Source organism: Palaemon carinicauda, chromosome 24 (genome assembly GCF_036898095.1).
Source record: "Palaemon carinicauda isolate YSFRI2023 chromosome 24, ASM3689809v2, whole genome shotgun sequence".
NCBI classification, from domain to species: domain Eukaryota; kingdom Metazoa; phylum Arthropoda; class Malacostraca; order Decapoda; family Palaemonidae; genus Palaemon; species Palaemon carinicauda.
In genome coordinates, this window is record NC_090748.1 from 80,144,890 (window position 1) to 80,157,702 (window position 12,813).

General features: G+C 44.6%; 1 protein-coding gene across 6 annotated transcripts in view; it reads left to right on the plus strand.

Moving 5' to 3' along the window:
* The window catches only part of LOC137618170 (cyclic AMP-dependent transcription factor ATF-2-like), a 150,808-nt gene that overhangs the window by 98,230 nt on the left and 39,765 nt on the right, over positions 1–12,813 (plus strand). For all 6 annotated transcript variants that reach the window (XM_068348225.1, XM_068348230.1, XM_068348229.1 and 3 more), the window contains one exon: positions 4,806–4,996. In XM_068348225.1, the coding sequence (XP_068204326.1) occupies positions 4,806–4,996 (191 nt within the window). The remainder of the gene's footprint in view (positions 1–4,805; positions 4,997–12,813) is intronic.

Sequence of the window (12,813 nt, forward strand, 5' to 3'; positions counted from 1 at the left end):
AAGTGCACGAACTTAAGCATTACGTGGTGGTGGCAGGTAGTGTAGTAAAACCTGTCGTCTAGTGCTGCGATGAACAGTGAATTGATTGGGACTATCAATTAGGGTGAAAAGGTGTTGACACCTTTCAGTGCAATATCTTTTATGTGGGTGTCACCATGGTGACACTAAGACTGTTCAAAATTTCAGGTGTGGAATTATACAGATAACACTTGTGCCGTGTGTACGTAGTACACAGTGTTGATAGTATCTAAGATTTACAGAAAATTATATTGAAAAATTTTTATCCAAATTTTCAAATTTTATAGTGACATTAATCATTTCTTCCCTTTCAGGTAGAAAACTTTATCTGTTCATGTTGTATGTATAATTCTCTTCAACATGTTACACTTGTTTCCCCATTCACTCATTTAGCCTAAATGAATGATAGGAGAGTGTAATTGCATCTTATTTCGCCCTGCAAATAGCACAATAAATGTAGCCAGAGTTCTCTTACTTATTTACCTAAGTAAACCTTATATTATTGTATGAATACAAACAAATAGTTATAGTTGATACTTATATTTGTTCCGACAATATATACAAACGGTGAGACCTTTGTATATCTAGTTGATACTTATGTTTGTTCCTACAATATATGCAAACCTTGAGACCCTTTTCTACTGTCTAGTATGACACTTCCCTGCAGGGGGCAGGAAGCCCTAACATTGTTCCATTATTAGTGGTAGTGACGTATAACGATAACGTCATATGTCTCAATGGTCCGGATGACCATAGAAAAAATTGTCCCAAGGTTAAGGCACCTATCCAAATCCACAGATACAGTACTTTTAAGTAATTCTCTGGTAAACTTCCATCAGGACAACATGGCTTGAACCCAAAAAACGGATTTTGAAACGAAGCGAAAAATCTATTTTTGGGTGAGATGGCCATGTCGTTCTGATGGACCCGCCCTCCTTTTCTATAAGAAAAGGCTTAGGCAAGATCCCTCCCAAAACTATATCTGTAGCACCATGCTCAATGCTACAAGGAATGAATGCCATCTTGGAGCCATGTAATAGTATGGAAGGAAGGGTAACCTTGATAACGGCTCCTCTTCAGTTTCGCCACTTTCCCCCTCAAAGCGAAAACGCTATTCGGGGTGAAGATTGCCATGTGTCGTATCAAGATATACGTCCCCTGATATTATGCGATATCCTTAAGAAAAAGTTTTAAGGATATTCGCGCCAGGAGTTAGAATTCTGGAGACCCAAGGTCAATTCTCTGGGAATATCACTGTAGCCAAATATCCCTTAGAAAGCTACCTATAGGAACCTTCCATCAGGACGACATGGCCATCTCACCCAAAAATAGATTTTTCGCTTTGCTTCAGAATCCGTTTATTCTATTACAATATCAGTGATGTCATTGCTGCAAAATGTCCACTTCAAACTTCTCCAGACCATTTAGGAAATAAGAACATTTTGATCAGAATAATAACTAGTCAAGCCATTTGAAAAAGTTATTTCATGATTTTCAATTGATATTATATACACAAATCTTACCTTTGAATGGTAAAATTTTATTAACTTAGTGGTGCTATCTTGGAATTGATATAAGAATTAAAAGATTTCTTTCTATATGTCATGTTCCCCCTCCAAGGGACCTCTATACCACTTGTTATATACCTCAAATGAATTTGGGGAATAATGAGACCCAAGAAAAAACTTCAGCAAAGAACTTGATTCACATTATTACTGTTGTGAAGGCAAAAGTGGAAAAGAAAAAGAGGGCATTTGAAGAATAGCTGCGCAGTAATAGTGTAGAGAAGTATGAAAGATATAGAGAGAAAAATGTGGAAGTAAAGCGCAAGGTAACTAGGGCAAAGAGAGCGGCTGACCTGAGGTGGGGTCAGGGATTGGTTCGTCCATATGAAGAGAATAAGAAGTTTTGGAACGAAGTGAATAGAGTAAGGAAGGCAGGTTCAAGAATTAAAGAGACAGTGAAAGATATAAATGGAAGGTTGTTAAGAGGAGAGGAGGCAAGGAAAAGGTGGGTGGAATATTTTGAAAGTTTACTGAATGCCGAGGATAATAGGAAGGCAGATATAATTGCTGTTGCAGGTGTTGAAGTGCCAATGATGGAAGATGAAAATGAGAGATTACAAGAGAGGAAGTGAGAAGAGCACTAGATGAAATGAGAGTATGAAAACCACCTGGTATGGATGGTATGAAAACTGAGATGTTAAAGGAAGGGGGTGTGACTGTACTTGAATGGTTTTTGAGATTGTTTAATGTGTGTTTTATGTTATCAATGGTACCAGTAGATAGGGTTTGTGTATGTGTTGTACCACTATATAAGGGTAAGGGAGGTGTACATGAGTGTTGTAATTCAAGGGGTATTAGTTTGTTGAGTGTGGTTGGAAAATTATATGGTAGAGTACTGATTAATAGGATTAAAGATAAAACAGAGAATGCAATCTTAGAAGTACAGAGTGGTTTTAGAAGACGTAGGGGATGTATGAATCAGAATTTTTCAGTTGGGCAGGTATGCGAGAAATATTTAGCAAAAGGTAAGAAGGTATATGTTGCGATTATGGATCTTGAGAAAGCTTATGATAGAGTTGATAGGGAAGCGATGTGGAATATGATGAGGGTATATGGAATTGGTGGAAGGATGTTGCAAGTACTGAAAAGTTTTTACAAAGTGTGTGTTTGGATAGGAAATGAAGTGAGCGATTGGTTTCCAGTGAGAGTGGGACTGAGACAGGGATGTGTGATGTTGCCATGGTTGTTTAACTTGTATGTTGATGGAATAGTGAGAGAGGTGAATGCTCGAGTGCATGGACAAGAATTGAAACTGATTGACGAGGATGATCATGAATTGAAGGTAAATCAGTTGTTGTTTGCACATGACACTGTACTGGTTGCAGACTCATAAGAGAAGCTTGGCCGATTAGTGACAGAATTTGGAAGGAAGTTGAGAGTTAATTTGGGTAAGAGTAAGGTTATGAGATGTACAAGAAGGGAAGGTGGTGTGAGGTTAAATGTCATGTTGAATGGAGAGTTACTTGAAGTAAATCAGTCTAAGTACTCTGGGTCTGTTGTTGCAGCAATTGGTGGAGTGGAAGCAGATGTACGTCAGAGAATGAATGATGGTCGCAAAGTGTTGCGGGGCAGTGAAGGGAGTGGTAAAGAATAAAGGGTTAGGAATGAATGTGAAGAGTTCTGTATGGGAAGGTGATTGTACCAACTGTAATGTATGGGTCGGAGCTGTGGAGAATGAAAGTGACGGAGAGACAGAAATTGAATGTGTTTGAGATGAAGTGTCTGAGGAGTATGGCTGGTGTATCTCGAGTAGATAGGGTTAGGAACGAAGTAGTGAGGATGAGAACGGGTGTAAGAAATGAGCTAGCAGCTAGAGTGGATATGAATGTGTTGAGGTGGTTTGGCCTTATTGAGAGAATGGAAAATGGCTGTCTGCTAAAGAAGGTGATGAATGCAAGAGTTGATGGGAGAAGTACAAGAGGAAGGCCAAGGTTTGGTTGGATGGATGGAATGATGAAAGCTCTGGGTGATAGGAGGATAGATGTGAGAGAGGCAAGAGAGCGTGCTAGAAATAGGAATGAATAGCGAGCAATTGTGACGCAGTTCTGGTAGGCCCTGCTGCTCCTTCCGGTCGCCTTGGATGACCGCGGAGGTAGAAGTAGGGGATTCAGCGTCATGAAGCTTCATCTGTGGTGGATAATGGGGGAGGGTGGGCTGTGGCACCCTAGCAGTACCAGTCGAACTCGGTTTAGTCCCTCGTCAGGCTGGGAGGAGCATAGAGAGGAAAGGTCCCCTTTTTTTTCATTTGTTTGATGTCGGCTATCCACCAAAATTGGGGGAAGTTCTGTGGTATATAGAATAGTGCTTTGTATTTACACAGTTCTTTTATCTTATGTCTTTGTTTTATAGTGTTTCATTAACATCAATTGTGAGTTATTTATGGATTGTAAAACTGTTTACTTTTGTTTCAACATTACACAGGTATGTCTTTTGTAGATGCTTTACCCAGATGGTCTCAAATGTTAGATAAATAGGATGTTTTGATATTTTTGTCACTGTGTGCTACTCTGTGTTCTTTGCCAAGGCACAGACTGATAATTTGGCCTCTTGTTACTATCATTATTTAGCCCTTGGTAATAACAAATAAATAGATACTGTACCTTAGATTTTTAAGGTTAGACTTTCAGGAGGTATGCCAAGTAAAAGAAATATTTGTGTAAGACCACTGGATTTGATCCTAATGTTTTGATAAGGTCATCCCCAAGTGTTGTTGATGAAGTGTCGGCCAATGGAGTAGTTGATGATGAACTAACCTACATTGCAAATTTTGATTTTTCAAGTAGACTAGTCTTTCTGGCCAAATCAGCTCAGTTTTAGTCTTAAGTAATTTCATGCAGTTTTTCACATCGTTACTTGATATTTTTTTTTTTTACAAATTTTCCCTGCAATTTCAACATACATTAAGTTACTGATGTAGGTACTAGTATAACCTCTAAGGTACAGTATTGATTGTTTTTAGTGCTCTTTAGGGCTTGCCATTTCCTGCTACTGATTTTTATAATAGTAAGGGCAACTCAAATATTTTTATTAGCTTAATTTTTGTGAGAAATCATTCAGGCTATTCTCCCCTCTCCCCTGAGTGGGTCCTACACTGATGATCCTCAGAGTAATGTGACCAAGAGGTAAGTGTCAAAATTGTAAAGTTTATTAAAGTTATGTCTTGATTTGTTAAAATGAGCATTTTCTTAACAAGAAACTAAGTTATCAATGCATTCCTCACAGGGCTGCAGCTATTAGATGTCGAGAAAAGAAGAAAAAGTGGATTGAAAATCTTTCCATCAAATATGATGAACTAGGAGCTCATAATTTGAAACTTCAAACGGAAGTTTCGTCACTACGTTCTGAGGTTGCTGTCTTGAAGTCTATGCTGTTACAACATAAAGACTGTCCGGTAACTCTGGCTATGCAAGGAGGTTAGTAGTGGTATGTTGTTAAGTTTTTTCATACAAAATTATACAAGAAACTGAAGTGGAAGAATTTTAGAAAAGGAATAACACATGGCTTATTTCTATGGCCCTTTTGATATTGGGTATGAAATATTGAAATACTGTAGCAAAAATTTTGAGTATGGAAAAAAGTTGAAATAACTTTGTCCTTGAATAAGTAAAGAAAAACTTATTTATAATAAATTATGTAGAATAGTAAGAAATTGTTAAAAGTTTTTCCCAACTGCTGATTAAAATATACACAGTTGACCAATTGGCACCAGTTTAAAGAATTATACATGGAAATTCTCCTACTGAATAAGCTGCAAAAAAATTAAAATAAACTGACATCCAAAGACAAGTATTACAGGTACATTCGTGAGAGTTGGGTAACAAAAGTACCAACATTTGTTAATTGCTTCTCCCTTTAATGATACTCCCATACCACATATATTCCTGTCTAACATGAAAAACCTGAGAGAAGGCATGAAAATAGTATGTGTTGATAATATAAAAGCATACACTGAACATTTGCAATTCATGCTTTGTGGAAAATGTATAACCGAAAGGATGAAAATAGTTTGTTCCAACACGGAGTACTTACCTCGAACTACTTTCTTAGGAGTATCTGGGATCTCCTCCCATCCGACCAGAATTTTGTGTAGTTTACCCTACTCCCGTTTTCTATGGGGGGTAATCTCTGGCGGAGTGATACGCACTCAGAGACGACCCATGGTCAGAGAGCATGCTTGCTCAGGTCTCGATCTCCAGTAAGTTTTTGGTCGCGTCGGCGTTAACATCCCGACGCTCTCTCTTAACCCAGTGCGACCCTTTGTGTCTCACGTGGTCCCTTTGTGTACTTCCCTATCCTTTCCCTCTGTGTTCCTGTGTCTCGCGGTGTCTTACTAGTGCGTTATGGAGCATCCCCGTTGTTGCCCTGGGCCTGTGGCCGGCAAATCATGTGGCACTTTCCTTTCTAATCCCGAAGTTGACCCGCACTCCTTGTGTTCGTTGTGTAGGGGCAGTGTGTGTTCCCCTGCAGCGGAGTGCGAGTCCTGTAATGAAGTGTAGTGGGTGCGATACGGCACTAAGAAGAAGAAGGTCTCTGGACGTTCTCCTAGGAAGTCCAACACGTCTTCGCCTCTCGCTTCGCCCGGCGTCCTGTCGGACAGAGTCTCTCTGCCGTCTTCCCCTACCCAGTGTAGGAGTCGAGTTAAGACTGTTGCGGGGAAGCAGCCTGTGGTCCTTCCCCAGGAGTCTGATTTACCTGACAGTGGGATTGTGTCTTCTGTCCAGGCAAGTGGGGGGCCTGAGGGAGGGGCGGGTGTGTATCCGGGGGACGGAGCCCTGGTGAAAGCAGGTCCCGTCTCGTCGGACGATCCGATGTGGGGTAAAACTGCTGCAGTCTCTTCTCCCGCCTCTTGGGCAGGTTTTTCAGGTGCGTCAGCAGCCGAGGGTGCTGCCGAGAAGGAGGACTCGCCGCCGTCAGACACCCTCGTTTGGGCGCCTCCGAAGACGCCCTTCAGATCTCCCCTGAGGATGGAAGAGGAGTTTGAGACCTGGTTCCCCAGCGAGGAGCTCCCCCGCTTCCCTCCAACGCCTTCAGCTACGTTCCCGGCCGACTTCATGGAGCCTTCGTCGCCGACCGAACACCATGTAGAACCACCAGCAACGCGGCGCGATTCAGGCCCTCCAGCGAGGTCCTACAGGTCTTCGGGCTCCTCGGTCGAGGCCTACTCCTACTCATCGGAAGACGGAGCCCCGAGGGACCATAGGAGACAGCGAGATAGGTCCCGCAGGAGGCGATCTCGCTCGCGTTCCCATTCAAGATCCCGCGACGTGAGTAGGCGTTCTAGATCCCCCTGGAGAAAGTTCAGGAGAAGCGTTTCGCCGGAGGAAGAATGGGTGTCAGTCTCCATCCCCCGTAGCCAACTCTTGGGGGCTACAGCAGTCGCGGGCACCTCGGGATAGCACCCTAGGTCCCGCTCACCAGTAGGTTTTGTCTCCAGCAGTAAGTATGACCGACGGAGGGACTCGTCTCATCAGGCACCAAGAGACAGGCATAAATCCGCGAAGGTTCCGACTCCATCCGCCCAGCAGAGAGAGTCGCCCCTTCGGTCTGGCAGCCGCGTCCCGGCCTCAAGATCTACGATGAATCGTCCGGAACGAGAGAAACTCCTTTCCTCGACGGGCAAGCCCGCAGACCCCTAGTCCGCCGAAAGAAGAGATAAATCCAGGACGGAGGCCTCCGTTCCAGCAGCGATGCCCGTCTTACTGCCTGAAGCGAGGGGACTGGACCACTCCAGGAGGATGCCTCCTCCACGTACGACTCCCCCCGTTGGAGGTCCTCCGTCACGAGAACTGGGACATCCAACGGAGAATGTAGAGGACAGGGAAGAAGGTTCGCCAGCGAAGGTTTCTGCATACAGGAGGGTGATAGGCCTCATCAGACGGGACCATAGGCTGGACGAACCGGAGCCCTCTACTGACGAAGTCTGGCTCTCAAGCCTCAGCAGGCTGGTGGATGCGCCTGTACAACAGAGGCCCTCGCTAGCCCTCCCTTTAGCTAAAGATGTGAAGCTGGGATTGGCGCACGTTAACAAGATCGTGGCCAACCATGCGGAAGCTCCCAAGAGCCAGAGCACCTCTAGACTTCTCCAGGGCCTGAAGACACAGTCCCGGTTCTACCTCCCGGAAGGACACCGCGCGGGGCCCTGTGCGGTGGAACCAGCAGTCGCCCTCTTGGGACAGGGTGCAGCAGAGGAGAGGGCTACCACTGCCCCGGTTTGTTTCTCCCCGGCGGAGACTTCCATGACGGAGGAGCTGTCCAGGGACTTAGTTCACGTGTCATCGTGGCTGGGTTGGTGGGCCTCCACGCTGGTAGGGTTCCAGTCCTCGCAAGACCTCTCAATCCCGAAGAATCAGGCCTTGCTGAAGGAGCTGATTTGCTCGGGAGGTAAGGCCCTGAAGTTCCTTTCCTATCAGTCCATAGCACAAACCACCAACTGGATACTGAGGAAAAGGGCTCTGTGCTCAGCAGACTAGTAAGGCAGCTCCCTGACAGAGAAGCGAGGTCTCTGAGGAGCATTCCACTGTGGGACGACTCAGTCTTCCCCCTCAAGGAGGTGCAAGAGACGGTGAAAAGGGTGAGGAAACTAAAGGATGCGGGAGAACCCAGGCCCCCTCCAGCAAGAAGACCCACCCATAGAAGGACACCCTCTGATGTCCCTCTCCCCCCTCGTGCCTCACCTAACCAGCCTAGGAGAGACGCCCCTACTACATCCTGGCAGCAACCTTCGCAGCCCTCCCGTAGGGGAACGTCGGCTGCGCAGTCAGCCTTCAGGCCCTCCTATTCAGCCGCTAGAAGAGGTCGTTTGGGCCGCGCCTCTCGAAGGAGATAGGGAGATAAGCCCCCTACTCCTGCCGAAGCCTCAGGTGGGGGGATGCCTCAAACATTCTTGGCAAGCATGGCAGGACCACGGATCGGACTCATGGACCGTGACAGTCCTGAAAGAAGGGTACAGGTTGCCCTACCAGATCTACAGGACCCCTTGAGAAGGACGGCCCTACAAGAAGAGGTCTCTGCTATGTTGGCGAAAGGGGCAATGGAACCAGTCAAGAACCCATGTCCAGGGTTCTACAGCAGACTCTTCCTGGTGGAGAAAGCGACAGGGGGCTGGAGACCGGTCATAGACCTCTCAGCCGTCAACAGGTTCGTGTGCAAGACCGACTTGAAGATGGACACTCCGAAGTCGGTCCTAGCGGCCTTGAGGGAAGGAGACTTCATGGTGTCCATAGACCTCAAGGACGCATACTTCCAGGTCCCTGTCCACCCCTCCAGCAGGAAGTACCTAAGGGTAAACTGGGGTACCCAAATGTTACAGTTCAAGACCCTCTGCTTCGGTCTGACCACAGCCCCTCAGGTCTTCACGAGGATCTTCACGACAGTCTCAGCCTGGGCACACGAACAGGGCATCTGCCTGATTCAGTACCTGGACTACTGGTTGTTGCTTTCAGCCTCAAGGGAAGTACTGAGGGGACGAGGCGCGAAGCTCCTGCAGTTCTGCAACGTCCTGGGTATCGCCATCAACCTGGAGAAGTGCCAACTGATACCCTCCACCAGGATGACCTACCTCGGGATGGTCCTGGACTCCCGGTTGGCGAGAGCCTTCCCTTCCGCGGAGAGACTGGACAACTTGAGCCTGATCCTACGGCCCTTCCTGTCGGGTCAGCCCAGGAGATCCAGGGACTGGCAGAGGCTGATAGGCCACCTCGTGTCATTGGAGAAGCTAGTCCCACAGGGGAGACTCAAACTCAGGGGAGTACAGTGGAACCTGAAGGAGGCCTGGAACCAGAGAGACTCCCTGCACAAGGTGGTCCCGATGTCCCCGGAGACAAAGGAGGTCCTCGAGTGGTGGCACGACAGATCGAACATCCTCAAGGGGATGCCCTTCGCAGCCGATCCTCCGGAGATGCTCCTGTTCACGGACACATCCAAGGAGGGTTGGGGTGCTCATCTCCTCGACAGCACAGCGAGAGGAAGATGGGTAGCCGAAGAGAAGAACCTGCACATCAACATACTGAAAATGATACCTTACACATATTCTGCGATGCTAGCGAAACTTCATATGGTTGTGTGGCCTATAGAGCAAATGGTGAAAGCTCTTAATATAATTTTAGCAAAGGGCAGAGTGGCGCCCATCAAGGAATTGACAGTTCCGAAATTGGAACTAATGGCATTGTTGCTTGGAGCAAGAATGACAAAATTTATTATTGACTCCTTTGATGAGAAGGAATTTGAACAATTATATGTCTGGTCAGACAGTAAAGTGGCCCTTAGCTGGATTGTGTTCACTAATGTTCTGCCTGTGTTTGTGAGAAACAGAGTAATTGAGATTAACTCTTTGATTCCGGGGTCAGTCCTGTCTTACGTACCGTCATCTGAAAATCCCAGTGATTGGTTGACACGGGGAAAGAGTGCTAAGGTGTTAGCAAAGAATTCCTTTTGGTGGGAGGGACCCCCTTGGTTAAAAAATCACACTCTGCCAATTGATAGGTCATGGGTTGGGTGTACACATATACAAGGTGAACAGGACATTGTGGTCAATGTTGTAAAGGACATAGATGCAACACGCCTGCTAGATTGGGAAAGATTCAGCAGAGCTGACAAGGTCTTTAAGACCATAGCTTGGATAATGCGATTTGTAAAGAATTGCAAACTATCAACCAATGACAGAAAAATTGGTAGTTTGACTCTGGAAGAGTTACAAGAAGGAAAGGTCAAAACAATTGTTCTCGTGCAGAGAGAGTACTTTCCAGAAGAATATAAAGCCCTGAAAAGGGAGGAAACAAACCCAAAATTGACATTAATTCGCCAGTTGAATTTGTTTTTGGATAATAATGTAATGAGATGTAGAGGCAGGTTGGAACACGCGACACTGCCTGAAGAAGTCAAATTTCCTACTTTACTGGCAAAGGGTTGTGTTCTGAGTAAGTTGTTAATAAGACGACATCATGTGATGCAAGCACACATGGGGGTGAATGCTACTGTAGCTAGTGTAAGACAGGAGTTCTGGATTCCACAGCTGCGACAACTGGTCAAGAGCGTGTTACATCATTGCGTGATCTGTAAGAAAGTTCAAGGAAAACCATATAGAACTAACATAATGCCCCCATTACCGGAATTTTGGGTACAACGGAAACAACCTTTTAGCGTTACGGGGGTGGATTACACCGGGGCGTTATGGATAAAGGAAGGGAAGCAAAATCCGGAGAAGGTGTATGTCATACTATTCACATGCCCGATCACTAGGGGTATACATCTGGAAGTAGTCTGATATCAGTCCGCTGACTCATTCCTCATGGCCTTCCTGAAGTTTAGCAGCCGTAAAGGCTTTCCTTCACTAATGTTGAGTGACAACGCCACTACTTTTGTAGCAGCATCTGAATATCTGAAAACAATGGCAGATAGCCCCCTTTTTCAAAACCATCTGGAGGAAGTAGAGTTTAAGTGGAAATTCATACCAGCAAGAGCACCTTGGTTTGGTGCAATCTGCGAGAGATTGATCGGACTATTGAAAACCTGTATGAAGAAGGTAATCGGTCGAGCTCTTCTCAGTTATGATGAATTATCCTGCATTTTGGTGGAATTGGAATCCATCATAAATGACAGGCCACTAAGCTACACCTTGGTGGACCTTGATCAGAAGGAGATTTTAACTCCCAATCACCTGATCTTGGGTAGAAAATTAAGATCCTTTCCCAAGGAAACTATTAATTGGGAGGAGGTATCTGAAGACCCATTGTATAGTAAAACTGAAAATGTAGAAAGGAGATTCCTTCACATATCCAAATTGTGTGATCAGTTATGGAAAAGATGGGAACATGAATATTTGATTTCTTTAAGAGAGACTCATCGAATTGGAGTCCAACATAATTCTTGGCCCAAAATAGGAGATGTCGTCCTCGTACATGATGAAGGGCCAAGAAACAAATGGAAGTTGGGTCAGGTGATTCAGGTGCATGTGAGGTCTGACAATGTAGTTAGGGTAGCTACCCTCAAAACCTCCCATGGCCAGATCATGCGTCCCATTGTGAAGTTGTACCCGTTAGAGTTATGGCAAGAAGTTGAGACTCCTGATCCTGCCAAAATTCCTGAAGTGAGTACCCGACCATCCAGGAAGGCTGCTCGGGTGGCTGCAGAAACTAGAAAAGATTTGATTCAAAAGGGACTGTTGTAAATACTTGTATATTATAACTTTTTGTGGCGGGGAATATGTCGTTACTTACAATAACGACATGGAAAATCAGTGGTTATTGAATATCTATGTTCATATTGTATATGGAAAATGTTCTTTTATATTACATTGCGTTAAGTGGAAATGTGCAGGTTTCTGTACAAATGAAGGTTTTGTTTATATTTAATTGTAATAAGCATTGTTACGAAGGAATATTGTCTTGTGAATAGTTGTATAAGTGGTTAACAATGCGATGTAAGTTGTTTGATAGTTTCGTTCGGTTTGTGTTGAATAGTTGGTTTCGTTCGTTTTGTTGTTTCTTTTGTCGTGAGCGAACGAAGCGGAAGTCGTGACTTTGGGAGAGAGACCGAACGCATTATTTTTACGACAGAGGCAGCAGAGGTAAGTCGGGACAGTTGCTGCCTGTCACTTCTCAACGTATGTAGTGTGGTTTTTGGAGAACTTAATCAGAGTGAGAAGGATTTCACTTTGATTAACGATGCCGTTCCTTCCCAGCATTTAAGGAAGTGGATGAATTAGTCAACCGATGTTTGGATAAGTATTATATATTATTTAATTACCTTGAATGGGATAAATCGCTAGGGATATGCATATCTGTGCGTGGGATTCCGTGACTGGGTAAAATTAAATATATATATGTGGTATCGTGGTTTACTCGTGCCTATTGTAATCCGAACTCGGCAAGAACTTCATATGAAACTAGTAAGTAATAATTGGGGGGAAAAAGCTCAATAGAATATAGTATGTCCTTTTGACTTTGTAACACAACGCAATGAGTTTCTTTATGTAGAGAAAGGGTCTTGAGTTCTCTTAAACGAATCTGGTAATTAGTAATTTTTGTAATTGACTAAAGTCATTATATGTTGTTGCTTGTTTGACCCTGATAAGTAGCGATAATATATTTCAGAAAAAGATGTGAGCATAATTGGCATGTTTCTGTATGTCTTATGAGCAGAATTTTGGGACATATCAAAGTACTCTATTGTGAAATCTTGACAAAAATAATTTTTGGAGTACAGTACTTTTATAAAATGATTAACCTTGCAC